Source organism: Tachypleus tridentatus, chromosome 13 (genome assembly GCF_004210375.1).
Source record: "Tachypleus tridentatus isolate NWPU-2018 chromosome 13, ASM421037v1, whole genome shotgun sequence".
In the NCBI taxonomy this organism is placed as follows: Eukaryota; Metazoa; Arthropoda; class Merostomata; order Xiphosura; family Limulidae; genus Tachypleus; species Tachypleus tridentatus.
In genome coordinates, this window is record NC_134837.1 from 152,644,732 (window position 1) to 152,662,945 (window position 18,214).

The following is an 18,214-nucleotide window of genomic DNA, read 5'->3' on the forward strand; positions in this document are numbered from 1 at the left end:
AATTATCTCCTTTAAGTTCTTCTCTCTTTCTTTGTCAAAAATGTTGAAAAATTCTAAGATATAACACAATTCAATACAGTTTCTCTCTTTGGTTTGACCTTTCGTTATTACGTAAATGATAAAAATGTATTTAGTCATTAGAAAGTTATTATAAAACATCCAGTTTTATTTATAATACATATTACACTATGTAACAAAATTTTTACTTTTTCTTGTTCCTGAGCAGAAAGTGTTATTTCTCAATTTATTACCATTAGATTCCATCTAGGAACAAAGGGCCGCAATTGCTTGCGGATTCTTCAACAGGTATTTAAGTGAGTAGATTGTTAGCCCACTGCACCGAGCCGTCCCTAATTTAGCAGTGGAAGACTAGAGGGTAGGCAGCTAGTCATCACCACCCACCGCCAACTCTTGGGCTACTCTTTTACCAACGAATAGTGGGATTGACCGTCACAATATAACGCCCCCATGGCTGGAAAGGCGAGCATGTTTGGCGCGACGCGGGCGCGAACCCGCGACCCTCGGATTACGAGTCGCACGCCTTACGCGTTAGGCCATGCCAGGCCCAATTTCTCAATTGCTTATGCCTAAAGTAAATGTGACCTGGGTAATGAAATTTTCAAATTTACCCATTTTCCAGAACATTCCAGGTAGATTCAGTGCTGAGTACCTGATAGAGAATTTTCTCGAATTTATAAAAATTTCAAGAACTTTCTAGAATGTTGTCACTGACATTTTTCAAGCTTCTTCACTCGTAAAGATGGTCTCTACTTCAGCCACAATGTATCCGGTCTGTGCGAGGCAATTGGAATTGCCTGTAACCCGAGCGAGTGGCGCCTCTTCATTGATAGCTCATCCAGAAGCCTCAAAGCCGTGTTGCTCTATAACGGGAATAAGTATCCGTCTCTTCCACTGGCTCATTCGGTGCATCTCAAAGAGGAATACAACAGCGTCAAGACATTGCTAGAACCCTTGAAGTATGATGAGTATGGCTGGTGGGTTATTGAAGACTTCAAAATGGTGGCATTCCTGATGGGTCTCCAAGGAGGCTTTGCCAACTTTCCCTGTTACGTTCGCCTTTGGAACAACAGGGACACCGCAGCGCACTACAAGAGGAAACACTGGTCACAACAAACCGAGTTCTCTGTGGGGAGACACAATGTCAAGTGTGAGGCACTAGTAGACCTTCAGAAGATGTTGTTCCCACTACTGCACATAAAACAATTAGTCACAGCTCTTGATAAGGAGTTTGCAGCCTTCAAGTACCTTCGAGACTTCTTCCCTAAGCTGTCTGAGGCAAAGGTCAAAGCTGGTGTCTTCGTTGGAACACAAATAAAGAAGATCCTGGAGTGCACAGAATTCCCCAAGAAACTCAGTAGGAAGGGAAAAAACTTGGGGCAGTTTTGTCGCAGTGGTTAGGGGCTTCTTGGGCAATCACAAGGCCGAAAATTACGCGGAACAGGTTGAGGCTCTAGTGAAGAACTATGGCGAAATATGCTGCAGGTTGTTCCTGAAGGTCCATATCCTTGACACTCATCTTGATAAATTCAAGAAGAACATGGGAGCATACTCAGAGGAGCAAGATATACTGGACTTTGAACGCCGCTACCAAGGAGCGTATAACAAAAAACATGATGAGAGACTATATTTGGGGGGGGGTCTCATACGTGAAAAGTGATTTACATTATAGTCACAAATCTCGAAGAACAACTCACTCCTAAACATTTTTGTTCATTTTCGTATAACATTAGTATAAATACATCTAAATCTTGATTCATATGTTGTTTTATTCAGACATTATGTAAATGAAAATGTGCAAATTTGCCCGTTGTTACATAGAAAATAGGTTAACTTCTAAATTTCATTATTCAGGTCACAAAAGCAAAGTTTTAAAGGAATAATGGCCATTTTTTGTACTTTTACAACATAAGCAATTAAGAAATAACGCATACTATCCAGGATCACAATTTGTGTTACATAGTGTTATATATGAATAACACAGTCTTAATATAAGATAGAAATATAGCTAACTTCAAGTTGTATAAAATTATTCAGGAATCACTTTCACAACCTTACAATGTATCAGATATTGCAACCTTTGGATTAACGCAGCTGTCTATAAGTCATTCTTTGTTATTAATACATTGCACAGTATTCTAACAGTGACTATATTTACATATATATGTGTACACAAACATATATAGACGCATGTCACTGGATCTGAATAAGACGTTATGTTAGCTTACTCTTTGGGACTAAACTGAAAATTACGAAACGTCATTAATGTATCAAGAATATATGAAACGTCATTAATGTATCAAGAATATATGAAACGTCATTAATGTATCAATATATGCTGCGATTTTCATTAATTTGTATCATTCGGTGTCAAACCTTATTTGTTTTCCAATATTTCTTTATCTCAAGATCCAAACATTTTTTTTCAGATCTTATTTTATGTTAAAATCAATATTAACAATTATCCTAGTTCGATTTTGTTTTGAATTTTGAGAAGGTTATCTGCGCTAGCCGCCCGTAATTTAGCAGTGTAAGACTAGAAGCAAGGCAGATAGTCGTCACCACCCACCGCCAACTCTTGGGGTACTCTTTACCAACAAATAATGCTACTAATAGTCACATTATAACGTTCCTATGGCTGAAAGGGCGAGCATGTTTGGTGTAACGGGGATTCGAACCCTCCACCCTCAGATTACGAGACGAGCTCTCTAACAAGCTGGCCATATCAAGCCTTAATTATCATAGTGCATCAGGCTTTGCTATTTCTTCACTCTCTCTTCTGCTCGTTTTACCCTTCTAAAACAAATTGTGTGTACAGAGTTCTGCCTTAAAAAAACGTGTTAGAAATGTCACTTCATGTATATTTACTAGAACCTTTGTCACTTTCTCCATTTGTTATAAAGGATTATTGCTGCTGAATTTTTACCAAAACAGCTTATTTTTTTATCCACTAGTGTTTCATGTGAGAATTATACACACGTCGCGAGGTGTTGACTCAGGTCTTTTTTATTTTTACCATTTTATGTGTTTTAAGAGTCAGAATTTTTGAAAATATTCTTACTTTTATAGCGAATATCAACATTTTCCTTAACTATCTGTTGTCTTCACGACAGGTTACAAAGGATTTGTGCTAAGACTAGTACACGGTTGTTTTTGTTGGGAGGGTTTGGTTGATAATATTTTACCTGTCCGCGTTTGTATGCCAATGTACGAAAATATGTTTTCTGGTAAGTATGTATGAATGTAACTGTTGTTTTTTGTGTGTAAATCATTGTTTTTGTTTATGAACGTATTGAAATGTGAGTTTGGTTGCTAGCTTAAAGGTTATTTGAAATCTTTATTTATTGTTGAGCGCAAAGCTTTACAATGGGTTGTCTGTGTTATACCAACAACGAGTGTCAAAACCCAAATTTTAGTGGTGAAGGCCTTCAGCCATATTTTCTTTGGTATTAAAAGCGTATTTGATAAACTTAATTTTTGATGAAGGTTCATACATAATTACATGCAATTGTATTTTAGAGTTGTATTTGCATAAATGTATGTGCCACTTTATTAAGCCATAAATTAAGTTTTCTAGCTTTTTCTTCAAACCGGAGCTTTGATCACCTTTGAACTTTATAATTCGTATTTTATCTGTCTGAACGCTTGCAATCAAACCGTTTAAATATTGATTACTGAAAGTTTGTCCATATATTCATCAATATTAAGACTAAAGGTCCCCGTTCAAACTAGCATCCCTCGACCCCAAGTGGCACAGCGGAATATATGCGGACTCGCACCGCAAGAAACCGGGTTTCGAAACCGTGGTTTTAATCTCTACGTGTGTAATTCTGTATTTGTATTCATTGTAACTATACATTTTTCTAGGTTTTAGGTTTTAATCTCTACGTGTGTAATTCTGTATTTGTATTCATTATAACTATATGTTTTTTTACGTTTTAATCTGTACAGGTGTAATTCTGTGTTTGATTTCCTGTGTAATCAAAGGTTGTCATGTTTCTTTTTTATTTGCACACGTGAATTAGTGTGTCTGTACTCATGTGTCGTTGTAAATTCGAAGTTTTTGAATAAAGGTTGTAATTGTTTGGATTCATGCACTGTTATAGTTTTGTAAGTTTTTATATTTATAGACTACGAAAGTACCCAGCTTTGTTGGGGTTGTTAGGCTGATTTATTCTAGATGGCTAGGTCAGTGTGAGTGTGTCTATTCTAAACCCATAAAAAACATAACTTATATACTTTTGTTGCTCCTTTATGGGATGTGGTCTGTTTATAAAGCTAACTTGCATTCTGGCTTGTCCTCCAATTTTAAACTTAAATAATGAAAACAAACGGCTTTAATTAGTGGAGCTTCTCAATAAGAAAACAATAAACATTTTTCAATTTTGTAATTTACAAATTTCACTTTATATTTTCAGAACAGAGCCTCTTAATGACAATATTAGATTACACTTTTATTGCTAAGAAATGTGATATAAAAACAATTGTTGAAACGCGCTGTTACCAAAACGCACTATCTTTGGTATGTATTAAAAGCTGTTATATAAGGAACCATTTCTTTTCTACATAGCCCAAAAGTTGGCGGTGGATGGTGACGACTAGTTACCTTTTCTCTATTCTTACACTGCTGAATTAGGGACGGCTAATGCAGATATCCATCGTGTAGCTTTGCACAAAATTTAAACCAAAACCAATCGTTTCCAAATGGTTTTTCGCTAGCTTGCCTCATTAAACAAATACACACGCACGTGCGTGTCTATTTTTCGGTCTGTGATTTATATATCTAATTTGTAATATAAGGAATCACTTCTCTTCTATGTGATTTTTTTCTAGCTTGCTTCATAAAAAAGATGCGCACTAGCATGCGCACACGTACCTGGATAAGATAAGCAATAATACTCAGGTGCAAACCCTAAGGGTCCACTTAGTATCGGTGTAAAATTTCATTTTTCCAGGTTCTTTGATCTCGAAGAAATAGCAGTCACATATTCTTTTATATGTGGTTTTCGCTTGCATAGCTCACAAAAAAGTGCACGCGCGCACGCACGTGGATAAATAATAATACCCATATGTACACTCTTAAGGTCTAATTAGTATACGTGTAAAATTTCAGGTTTCTAGGTGTTTTTTCCTCTTAAAGTTATAGCGGTCACACACACATACAGATCCACAAACACGCTTTTTTATTATTATAGATTCATCTTATGCATGAACTGTGGCATACAAAAAGATTTTCTAGTATGCTATATGTACACATGTATCTTTTAGCCTAGCCGTATTTATAGGTAGATTTTCCTGTTTTTGTTGTTTTTTTTTTGTTTGCGTGTATCTCGGTTCATCCTTAAATAAAGATTGTTAATTATATTTTTGAATTAGTTTCGTAATTAAATATAGCTCTTTGGGTATAGAATTGATGCACAGGTGCGAAGTTTTTCCATGTTTGGAAAAATATTTTTGTGTCGCTGGATGCAGTTATATATATATAATATATATTGAGGTTTTTAATTTTATAAATGTAGTTTTGATTCATGAACATGATCTTATATATTCAAGGTGTTCAATGACAGAAATATATTTGTATTTGGTATCATACGTAAATATAGATTTGTAGTTTCCATATAAATGTACAGATATGTTCAGTTTTACACACACTGGCCTCTTAGTGGCACAGCGTCATGTCTGTGGACTTATAACGTTTAAAATCAGGTTTCGATACCCGTGGTGTGCAAAATACACATAACTCACTGTGTAGCTTTGCTCGTAACTATAAACGCATATATGCACGAGGATTTTGTTACTTTTTAATTTCTACAAATTTGGTTGTGCGTTTCGTTTCCAGTCTAAACGTGTGCTGTCTAATATTTCGTACGTATAAGTATTTGAGGATTTTCTAGTAATTTTTTATAAAGTAACTTGTGTTCAATTTGTAAAGGGGTGTAATTTTTCTACCTTTTTATAGAAGTATATATGTTTCTGTGTCCATGTAAACATAGTTTTCCATTTTCATAAATACTTTTATGAGCCGAAGCTTGTATGTATACTTAATGTTTTCAAATTTTGTGTGTATAAATGTATTTAAGTTTGCATTGATGCATAAATGCATATTTTCCAGGTTTTTATTTATTCAAATATATTTGTATGTTTCTGTTTGTGTATATGCGTTTATTTTCTTGTTTTTATTTACAAGATTTTATCTGTATGTCTGTGTTTATTCTTAGGTGTAAGTTTTTCAATTTCTTTTACATACATGTATTTGAGTAGATTTTTGTAATTTTAAACTGTTATATTTCTGTATCGAAGTTTATATATAATTGTGAAGTTTCCAGTGTTCTGTAAGTAGAAAGACTTTGTGTGTTCATTTGCATAAGTGTAGAATTTTACGTTTTTGTATAAATATATTTGTATGACTGACTTCAAGAGTAAGTGTAGATGTTTTTTATATTTATAAAATGTGCATCTGTATGTTTAGTTTCAGAATTAAAGGCACATTTTCTATATTTTTGAAAATGTATTTTTATGTTTAGGTTCGTAAGTATAGATTTTTGTTTTTCGTATCAAATTATTTGCATAACTATACATAGGTATGGATTTTCTAGGTCTAATTTCTATACGTTTCTATGTGTTTGGTTTCAATGCGTAGATACAGATTTGACAGATTTTGACACAGATGTTTCTCCATAGTCGTGTTTATTTATGGATGTAAATTTATTAATTTCTACAGAAAATCATATAAACATCTGATTTTTTTTTTGCACACGTGGATTTCTCTAACGTTTTGTTTGTAAACTAGTTGTGAGTTCAGGATCACATGTAAATCCAGATTTCCTAGTTTGTGCATAGATGTAAATTTTCATTTTATTGTCACAGGTGTCTTTGCGTGTCCAATTTCAATCGTATAAGAAGATTTTCTGTTTTTGTCTTAAAGAAATATTTGTTGCTGGGCTCATATGTGAATATAGATTTAATTATTTTTTTATAAATGTGCACGAGCGTGTGTCTGTGTTTGCTGATAACTATTGAGGATGTTAAGTTTTTGTATGGCTACAAGCATATTTTTGTATTAAGAATCAAGTGATTGCATTGATTTTTATACCTATGCTTTTGTGCGTTTTGGTTAAAAGTAAGTAAAGATTTACCAAGGTTTTATTTGTAAAAGTATTGCGCGAGTTTCTCAAACCATGCGTTTAGGGTTTATTATAAATTTAGCTGTTTATCTTACTTTGTACGTAGATCTAGGACTTACGTCTGTATATCCATGGAATTTTGCTTAACCATGTTCAATAATCAATAAAGTATTAAATAATCCAGAAAAGAAATAAACTGGTATATTTCAAGCCATGTTGAATACAACTTAAGCCTGAAATTTATTATCATTTTACTCGATTTGTTTTATTGGATTAAAATAAAATTTTTCAAAATAAGTTTAAGTGACTTATTACATTTATTTACTACTAAAATTATATCAGGCGTACTTGAATTTCAAGTTAGACAGAAGCTGTGTTTTCTTTTCTTTTTTATAAGAGTAGTTGAAACTTCCACTGTTTTGCTACACGTGAAAATTTTACTTCAAAAACTCGTTCCATTTTCAGCATCTATATCATTGCCAAATTAATTATGACATCAAATATTTTTGTAGAAATATGTTTCCCTGTAAAAATAAGTTATAAAATACTAATACGATCCTCCCAACTTAATGACATATTTTTTCCAGGGACGAAATGAGTTTATCTTTCTTGATAAAATTCAGCGCTCACCAGACAAACCACGCCTTCTGAAAGAACTCGTTTTGGCAAGTCTGGTTGAAGAACAATAAGTCATTAGCTTTAGCCAGACTTTAAATATTGACGTCAGCTTTTCCTGGCTCCACTGCTAGATTATTCTCTTCTGACAATGATACTTAGAAAAGACCTATGGAGAACAGTACGTGTAACAAACGAAAGGTTTATGCTCCTATATTCTCCTATCGTATCATCAAAGAGTCATTCTTTGCACTTATTTCGTAAAAACTGCATTGTATGCAGTTTGTTTCAAACTCACATGTAGGCAAACATGTTGTTTTAAACAAACAATATACGTACATATATGCATATATAATAGCGCTACACAAAGAAGCGTACGTACAGTGTTATAAACAATTCCGTTCAAGCTAGGATTCTAAAGAAAGTAAACAACCAAATGCATGCTTTAAGTGTAAACATAACACAGTCACTTATTCTCTACGATACCCTAAATATACAGTCACAATACACATTTTCATGATAAACTAAAGAGAGGCAAAGTGACTTTCTACGATTACACCGGTTTTAAAAACATTCAAAATACGTGTGCTGAAACAGGTTAAAAAGATGGGTCGTAAAAGAACATAACGAAATGTGGGATTTCGTTTAATCGCACATAAACATGACTCAAAAGTGTCTTTATGTTTTTCTTTAACTGTACTTAATTCTACTAATGTATACTCTAGAATCCCCATCTATCTGTAAACTGAATGTTTCGACAGTTTCATTTTATTCCCCATAACATTCTTTTTCTTTTCAGTCGAACAAATATCTGACGAGCTTCGTATATCTTGTATTGATTTGTATACTACCAATATTTGACTTTGCACTAAATTAGTATTACCTTCAGTTTATAGTATTCTTTGCAACCTTGAAACAACAACAACATTTTTGTTTCAAGATATCGAAACCCTATATTTAGCGTTATAAGCCCTCAGACTACCACTGTGCCACTGACGGAGAGAGCATAAAAGAGGAAGGAAAAATTATTATATTGGTTTTCTAAATTTATAATATCTAAGTAAGTTTTTTGTATAAAAAACAAGCAAAGCGTTGAATAAAATGTTTTCAAATATTTTTGACAAATGTCAGTGTATTTTAGATACAAAATGATGTTTAGACTTAAATGAATATCAAAATGTTGCAAAACTGATCGAGATAAAACAAAATCCATCACAAATCTTGACATAAAGGAACACAAGCTGATATGTGTGTTTGCATGATACAAATCTTTCTCACACGAGAGTTAGTTTCTGATTGTTAGAATAGAACCCATGAATGATATTTACTGTTTCTAAGACACCTTAAAACATTTCATAAATACTAAATGAGCTTCCTTTTCTTTTCTAAAGTAAATTGATTCTCTTTAGAAAATAAAATTACGACACATAACACTTCTGTTGGTTACGTTACTGATACTTCAACCTCTCTGTAGAAAATAAAATTACGACACATAACACTTCTCTTGGTTACGTTACTGATACTTCAACCTCTCTGTAGAAAATAAAATTACGACACATAACACTTCCGTTGGTTACGTTACTGATACTTCAACCTCTCTGTAGAAAATAAAATTACGACACATAACACTTCTCTTGGTTACGTTACTGATACTTCAACCTCTCTGTAGAAAATAAAATTACGACACATAACACTTCCGTTGGTTACGTTACTGATACTTCAACCTCTCTGTAGAAAATAAAAAGTTGTTTGTTAGCAATTCTGGGGAAATTTATTTACTCTTCTAATGATTCTTCTCATCTGAAACTGAATCGTAAAATGTTACATCTCAGTTAATCTAATATTGTTTTATGGTGCTTGCTTCTGTTCATGAGAAACAATTCTACATTTTAGCTGCACCTTAGCTTTGAAATCAACATTTCGTATCTTTTCTTGCTAAAAGATTATAACGTAAGAAAGTTAGTTTAGTGATATGTTACCTTTCAATATTCGTTGAGAACTTGATTATGACTGTAACATAAATCCAATTTAATATTATCTAAGCCACGCATTCAGGTAAATAATATCGTTTTATTAGTAACCTATTTCAACACTCATGTAATCGCATTCTGCTAAACAGATCGAAGTAAGAAACTCCAACCTATCAAATAACTTCTAAATAGCCGTTCTTGCAGGTTAAGAAAACATTTTAGCACCCATTTTTACGTCACGAAACGTCTAATTGATTTTGTCGAGAACAGAAAGTATACAACGTCCACACGCTTAAAGCGCGTGCGGATAGGAATAGCTGTAAGAAAATTCGAACACGTGTCTTTATGAACACATCAAAAGACTTACTACATCAAACTTTATGAAAATTGTGCTAATCCTTTTTACATGCACACTTATTCAACTTAATGTTGTGCCCAATGGCACTTTTATTAATTATATTACTGTAATATGAAATAATTCGAGTTGATAAATATTTCATTACCGTCCAAGGCAAATCTTGCATCTCGTATATTAAATATCTTTGTGAAATTAACATTGCATCTTGGTTGACTAGCATATAGGTATTCACACAACATTTATACATGTGCTGAATTCACGTACGTTAACCACCATATGGCTGTATAGTCTTTAAAACTTCAATGATAACATGTACCTAGTTATTAACGAAAATTTAAAACTGAGAGAATAGGCAAGCACTATGAACAAAATAAGCTCATGCACCTATATATAAGTTTTCCTCTCTATATAATTTCACATTGGATTAGATATTTTATAGCCAAGAAAATTAACGTCCACAAACTTATAGCTATTCAACGTTTTATCTTCTGAATGTTCATACTTGCGTAAATTTTCCAATAACAGCTGTTGTGATGTTTTTATGTATGTATATTTTTTCACAAAATTGTTTTGAAACCAAAAGCAAACCACAACCTTATTTTGTAATTCGTGATAAAAAAAAGCATGACCTATAGCATTCATAGTGATTGTTATTAACCTCTGATAAGTTGAACAATGGTAATCCTGTCGTGACAATGGCTTATTTCTGATCTTTTATCGGATATTAATGTAGTCTTTTTCTGTAGCTATCAGATGAAAAACAAAACAAGAATGCGTTGAGAACATATGCGTCACTTGATTTAAACGCTGTTGTATTGAATAACTAGCATGTAGTCTTCCATATCTTCTTTGCCAAAAGTACATTTTAATTTCTATCGTAAAGATCTTCGTAATTCAATTTCTCTTTCGCGTTTTTATCACAAAGAGAAACATCCTCCTTGCAGTTAACGTACCTCAGTTTAACTCTGTTTGTTTTTAATTTCGAGAAAAGCTACTCGAAGTCTATCTGCGCTAGCCGTCCCTAATTTAGCAGTGTAAGACTAGAGGGAAGGCAGCTAGTCATCACCACCCACCGCCAACTCTCACTATTCGTTGGTAAAAGAGTAGCCTAATAGTTGGAGGTGGGTGGTGATGACTAGCTGCCTTCCCTCTAGTCTTACATTGCTAAATTAGGGACGGCTAGCACATATAGTCCTCGTGTAGCTTTGCGCGAAATTCAAAACAATCCAAACAGTATACAAAACGGAAATAGCTTAATGTGTGACTTTGCGGTTAACAACCAGTAAACAAAGTGTTTAGAAAACAGAACAAAGTAAAGCACATCTGTAAAATATTCCTTTTTTCAGTTTATTATTATAAATATAACGCACACAAAAAAAAACCGGAACGGATTCAATTAAAAGTTGAATTTAAAGAATTCGTTTGTTCCACTTTATAATATTTACACATGTTCTTTCTCAAAAGAAAAATATAATTTAATGCAGAAAAAACGATTGCTATGGTTGTTGTCAAATGTAAGAAATATAACTAACACAATGCGACAATCACCTAGAAATAAAATACACACGTCTGTGTATGTTGGTAGTCTCTTAACAATCGCTTCTTTATTATCCTAAAGGTGCTCAGTTAATAATGCATGTAAAATTAGCTTCACCCACTATATAGACTTGCAAACATGTAATTAGAAGGCAAGAAGAAGAATTCCCCAAAAAACTTTAAAACCAGGTTAAGACTCAACTAACATATAAGCTCATTATTAGCTGTCTCAAGGCCCATAAAAATTGTTAAAAAATAACATTAATAGGAATTTTGCTCGGTCTAATCCATGAAAAGGTAAAATGCACAAATAAATTAATAAAACTATTAGTTATTAACAATATCAAATGATAAGACCGCTCGTGTAATTAATTAACGGCAGTTTGAAAATTTGGTTTGTTTTGAATTTCGCGTAAAGCCACTGAATGGCTATCTGCACTAGCCGCCCCTAATTTAGCAATGTAAGACTAGAGGAAATCCTTCACCACCCACCGCCAACTCTTGGGCTACTCTTTTACCAACGAATAATGGGATTGACCATCTCATTATAATGCCCCCATGGCTGAAAGGGCGAGTATTTTTGATGCGACGGAGATTCGAAATCGCAACCCTCAGATTACGAGTCGAGTACCTTAACTACCTAGCGATGCCGGGACAGTTTTAAAGTAAAAGTGGCTGAATGATAGGTTATCGTGAAACATTGTAACGATATTTAAAAATGAAATTTATGTACAAAGTATTTCCTGCTGAAGCCCGTAAATACGATTAAATGAGAAGAACTTAATCGATTGCATAACCCTAAATGGCTTTGATATATTTATTACATGATACAATCATCTAGATTTAGACGTTCCCAGCAAGTGGAATAAAACTGTTCGAATGTCATTGATTCCATAACCAGAGCTCAGTTGTTCAAAAGAACAATTTATTTCCTTGAAATTAATACTCGTATTGCATAAAATAATTACGACATAATCCTCAGCCTGTTAAGAAACATTTAGCGTTACAGGAAAAACAACTTACACTATATAAAAGTAATTTTGTCTGTCTAAGATACTATTCAAACTCATAACGCTAAAATTTGGGGATCGATTCCCATGGTAAGCAGAAAACAGATAGTTCATTTGACAACTTTGTGTTTTAAAAAATAGCAAATTTATTTTATTCTAACTGAAAGTAATTCATACTGCTTAAGTATATCGGACAAAAAATATCAGGTTTATTAAAACCAAATTATACGTTGTGCATTATCTGAAAAATAGCCTTTCAACATTTTACCGACACGAACCAAGTTTACTAATAAATAGATGTATATTGTACTTATGACAAAACTGGCTACAACTGTCTCAAGGTTTGCACTATTTGCCAAAGGGAAGCAACACACTATTACCCAGTATATACGATGAGGGATTGTCTATCACTTTCATGTTGCATCCACAACTTAAAATCGGGAGAATATTTTGTAATACCGCAAATGTTCAAGCCCAGCTCACCAGCTACGAAATTCATAGCTCTACCAAAGATCCACCCCTCTCCTCCACTGAGAAATATACTCCAACACTTCAAAAAATTTACTTTCTTTACAAACTACATCACTTTGAATACCAGAAAGGAGAAGACATATTTTAGCAAACGTCTACGCAATGGGCAATCCATTTCCCACAGGAAAATTAAACACTTTAAAAGGAAAAAAAATGTCCATAAAAGAAATAGCTGCACTTAAAAAAACACTCTTGAAAAGTGAATGTAATTCCTACGTAATTTCAAAACGAATGTTCTTATATGTTAACTCGACTAGGTATTTTCTGTTATGTGTCAGAAAACGTTTTTGAAGTGAGGAAACTCTTTGTTCTTGTTGTGGTAAAATATAATTAAACTAGTTTAACTGAAAATTGTATGAATGACATTCTGTTTCGAGAAGGTCTATATTTGATAGTAGTGTTGAAATTAAATCTCCGTCTTTGTTTGTTTTGAATTTCGCGCAAAACTACACGAGGGCTATCTGCGTTAGCCGTCCTTAATTTCGTAGTGTAAGACTAGAGGAAAGGCAGCTTAGTCAATATCACCTACTGCCATCTCTTGAGATACTCTTCTATCAAAGAATAGTGGGATTGCCCGTAATGTTATAACACCACCACAGCTGAAAGGGTAGGCATATTTAGTGTGACGAGGATTCGAACTCGCGACCCTCCACTTACGAGTCGAGCGCCCTAACCACCTGGCCATGCAGGGTCCGATCTCAGTCTCTTCTTCGAAAATCTGAAGTGCTGTTTGTTCACTATCGTTTCCCCTGAGTAGATAGCAAAAACCATTTTCAGCGGCGGCACAACGGCTCATGAACGGCTCTAAATTTGTTTTTGTTTACAAGTGCAAACGTTTACCTTATAGTTTCGTCATCTCTTGACCGATTTGAGAACTAATAACAGTTTTGGACTCAAGAGGTCAAGCCCTTTCGACTGATGTATTTGACCACGCCCAAGATCTCATAAATTAATTCATTCCAATTGTGCCTAAAATAATTTCGTTTTGAGGACTGGTAGAAATCCTGATGAGTAATAAAATGGAATCGGGTACATGAGCACTCTATGCTTGTTATTGCTAGCGCACAAAAGTATAGTTCATAAAAATGAAAATAAAGATCTCATAAACTAAGTTCAGTGCGACAGCTATTGAGGATTCTCTCTCTTGTTTCTAAAAAAGAAATCACCCATGGTGAAATCCCAGCATTACAACCAGAAATGGTCCTTTTCAGAACTTCAATCCCCGGTGCATTTATTGACTTTAGTCCTATTATCCGGGGTCCGATTTCCCGCGGTGAACATAGTGCATTGTGTAACTTTCCTTTATAACAACAACAAAAAGAGAGCTCAGAATTCATCTCGAGTCGGCAGCAGATTAGCAGGCGAAACTGGTGATACACATTAAATAATAATTAGTAACATAATAAAAATAACTGACAACTGGACTAAGAAGCTATTATGTCCTACTAGTCATGACAATCGATGCTATCTTAAGTATCTGACTTACTACTGTTGTGTTAGTATGTTTTAGGGCAAAGCCACATTGAACTATCTGCTATATTAATCAAAGGAAATCGAACCCTGTATTTTAACGCTGTAAGTCTGTTAATTTAACCCTTTCCCCTCGATGGACCTGATTTACAAAAACCGAATGTTTTCCAGTTGGTGAGAAGCAACACAAAGATTTACCTATAATAAATATTTTTCATATTATTCAACAATATTAGACAGAAAGCATACTGGAAATAATAATTATTACATTTTAGGAATGAGGGATCGCTTCTGGAAATATAATCCAAAACGACAATTTCTAATGTCTCAACTTAATTTATTTGATTAAACATTATATTAAATTCATTTGTTCTTCAAATAGTTGGAGTACATCTTCTTTTAATTCGCCTTCGTATCATTGGTCTTTTTTTAATATCTCCATTTACAACGCTAAACTCTAGAGTTCAATTCCTCACTGTTGAAATAGCAGATAGCCCAATGTGGCTTTTTTCTAAATGTAATAAATAAGAAACATTTCATGACGATAATAGATGGTTGCTTAGTTCGACAGAATTATAAAGAATAAATAATGGCGGTGGGTGGTAATGACTAGCTGCCTTCCCTCTAGTCTTACACTACTAAATTAGGGACGGCTAGCACAGATAGCCCTCGAGTAGCTTTGTGCGAAATTCCAAGAAAGAAAAAAGAATAAATAACTTCATTATCACTTCGATGAATCACGGAAATTATTATTTTGCCATGGCAAAATATTTCTTTATAGTTTCATTGTTATACAGTGTATTAATTTTAATAGTATACTATTGCTAAAACTTTGCTAAAACAAAAATATTATCACCAATACTTCTAAAATATTAGTTCTTTTATTTTTTTATTTATTGTTTTAGGTTTCTTAAAGAAAATAAATGGCAGCTAAAATATTTCATTACAATATGTTAAGACTAGCAACATATCCCAGAAACTCTTCTGAAGAAAGTTGAGATAAGTCAAATTAATTTTTGCAGCAACGTTGTGGGGTTAAAATAACGAATCTGTATGTCCCTCAAAGAATATTTTTTGTTTCGCAGAAGTTACTTTTATCTAGTCTAGTTTACTGTCATTTGTTTAAGTGATAAAATTCATAACACTTATTAATAGTTTTGTACACTCTTTCTTGAATGTTCGATACCTCCGTTACAGATTTCAAGAGTTTTATATCAAAACTCATTTTATATCCTCTCTCTGTCACATAAGCCATTTAGGTAATTAATTTTGTGATCTTAATTTGAGCTTAATTATCGTTGATTTTGCATTATACGGTTAGTGTTAAATAAGGATTATAAATGCCAACCCCATTATGTTTCTTTCCTTATGTTAAAGAGAAACATCGTTTCTACGTCTACTGTAGTACTTTCTTATAAATTAGTTTTTCATCAAACTTATTACTTTTTGTGCTCTTGTTTCTGAATGTGAGTTCATTGGATTTTACCTTAAAAATAACAATGTGAGGAAAAGTATTTACTAAAACTCTGGTTTTAAAATAATTTGACTGTAACAGTGCTGTGTTCCCAGCATGGCCAGGTGGTTAGGGCGGATGACTCGTCATCTGAGAGTAGCGGGTTCGAATCCCTATCCACCAAACATGCTCGCCATTTCAGCAGAAAGTGTATTATAATACTGTGGTCAATCTCACTGTTCGTTGGTAAAATAGTAGCCTCAATAGTTAGCGTTAGATGGTAATGACTAGTTGTATTCCCTCTAGTTTTTCACTACTAAATTAGAGACGGTTAATGCAAATAGCTCTCTTGTAGTTTTGCGCGAAATTAAAAAAAAACAAAAACAAATAATAGTGTTGGAACTTTGGCTTAGGAACGGTTTTAAAAATCAAAGCGGGAAATATGAATTATAGTGAAGTTCTAAAATAACATATGATCACTTACATGGTCAGAGGTCATCAAGAGCATCACACCTTGAGGAGTGTCCCTCCACACCTGATGTCCCGTGTCTTCTATTAAACATTGGTCATCGGGGAGCTGATAAGAAGCCCTTCTTTGAACATATGGAGATTTAGTTAGACTGTAAATGACATAGGGAACGGTTATATTCTTTTCCGAGGTCTCAGTTGTTTGGATCCAAGTATCAATTTTTGACATGTTTTCTCCGTCCGTTGTGTTGACTGCTTCAATCATTGTATCAACACCCATGCCATTATAGTCTTCTGATGCATCACTAGAATATGATGCAGTTTGTACATCTAACATATTTGTGGTTTGAGCCGTGGAATCTTCTCCGGATACGCTTGTAGTGTCAGAGATTGAAGTTTTTGTGGTATTGTAGACGCTTTCCTCTTCCAGTGATCCAATGGAGAATGTTTGGTTGTCAGTGTTAATTTCTGCCAGAGTTTCAACTTTATAAGCAATAACATCTCGTTCATTAATCAATAAACTGATTACATAGAGGACAAAAATGCCGCAAGCGTTTCCTACCAAACGTGTACAAATTTTCATCTTTGTAAACTCGGGCTTTTCTAATGAGGTTAGTTGTACGATGAGAAGAAACGTCACATGAGTATACAAGAGTCGTCTTTCTTCGTGACAAGGTTAAGTAAGCTAGTCCTTCAAAAGCCTAATTAAGTTTTTTATCTATCTCAGATTAATGATGGTATTAGTTAAGGATGTTTAGCCTGTTAAGCCTAACCAGCCATGTCACGAGAACAGTAAACCTGTGTCTTTCGTCAGACAAGCACTCCTCGCCTCTGGAATTGTAAGTTCCGTACACGACAGGAAATGATGTATCCAGAGTCTCTGTTCTCGAGATCCCAAGGACCGAGCAGTGCTGCGCGCTTTAGCTCTATGTTTAGTAAAGGCAATGCGAGTTTCAGTTGGATGGTGTGTGGCGACACACTTATAGAGAAAAATCAATAAATTGGATACAGTCGCACATTGCACGTGTTATGAACTTGCAACTGTTAAAATGTAATATTTTCTAGAAACTGACAACTGATACTTTCAAATAAAGACGAAAACGGCAATTTCTAATACGACTATCACGTTAAGCTCAATAAAACAGGATTTTTTTTTCAACTAACCCGCTACAGTAACTTAGTTCTAGTCGTACTAAAGTCACTATTTCAAGACATTGATCGATTTTTCATTTCATATGGTTTTTCCATTATCAAGCTTACACTCAATTGATTTTATATGTAACTTGTAAGGATAATATTGATCTTTTTATCGCGTTACTTATTATGCTGAAGGAGACGTGCTTTACCCAGTTGGTTCTTTATTGGTCGAAACTCTAAACCTTTTTCAAGAAACAGTAAGTAGTTCCACATCTTAGTTACGTTATTGGTATATCATCATACAATATCTTCGTTGTTTGTTTTAATTTGAAATACTTAACAATTTAAAGTCGTGGATTTTGTATCGAAATACATATTTCGAAAGATAGACAAGTTTTCCGTTTTCAACGAGACTACACTCTCACCATGCTTACGTCACTGAGACCTTGCAAATAAAACTTAACGTCAATCATTATTTCATAACAACCATCAAATAAAATGACTGCAACTGGTAGTCATTTCAA

The 18,214-nt window shown here is 33.9% G+C and overlaps 1 protein-coding gene across 2 annotated transcripts in view; it reads right to left on the reverse strand.

Annotated features, from left to right (window-relative positions):
• The window catches only part of LOC143237901 (uncharacterized), a 94,839-nt gene extending 77,364 nt beyond the window's left edge, over nt 1–17,475 (reverse strand). For both annotated transcript variants that reach the window (XM_076477620.1, XM_076477619.1), the window contains exon 1: nt 16,570–17,475. In XM_076477620.1, coding sequence (XP_076333735.1) covers nt 16,570–17,136 — 567 coding nt within the window. In that variant the 5' untranslated portion in view covers nt 17,137–17,475. The remainder of the gene's footprint in view (nt 1–16,569) is intronic.
• Nucleotides 17,476–18,214: the final 739 nt, after the last annotated feature.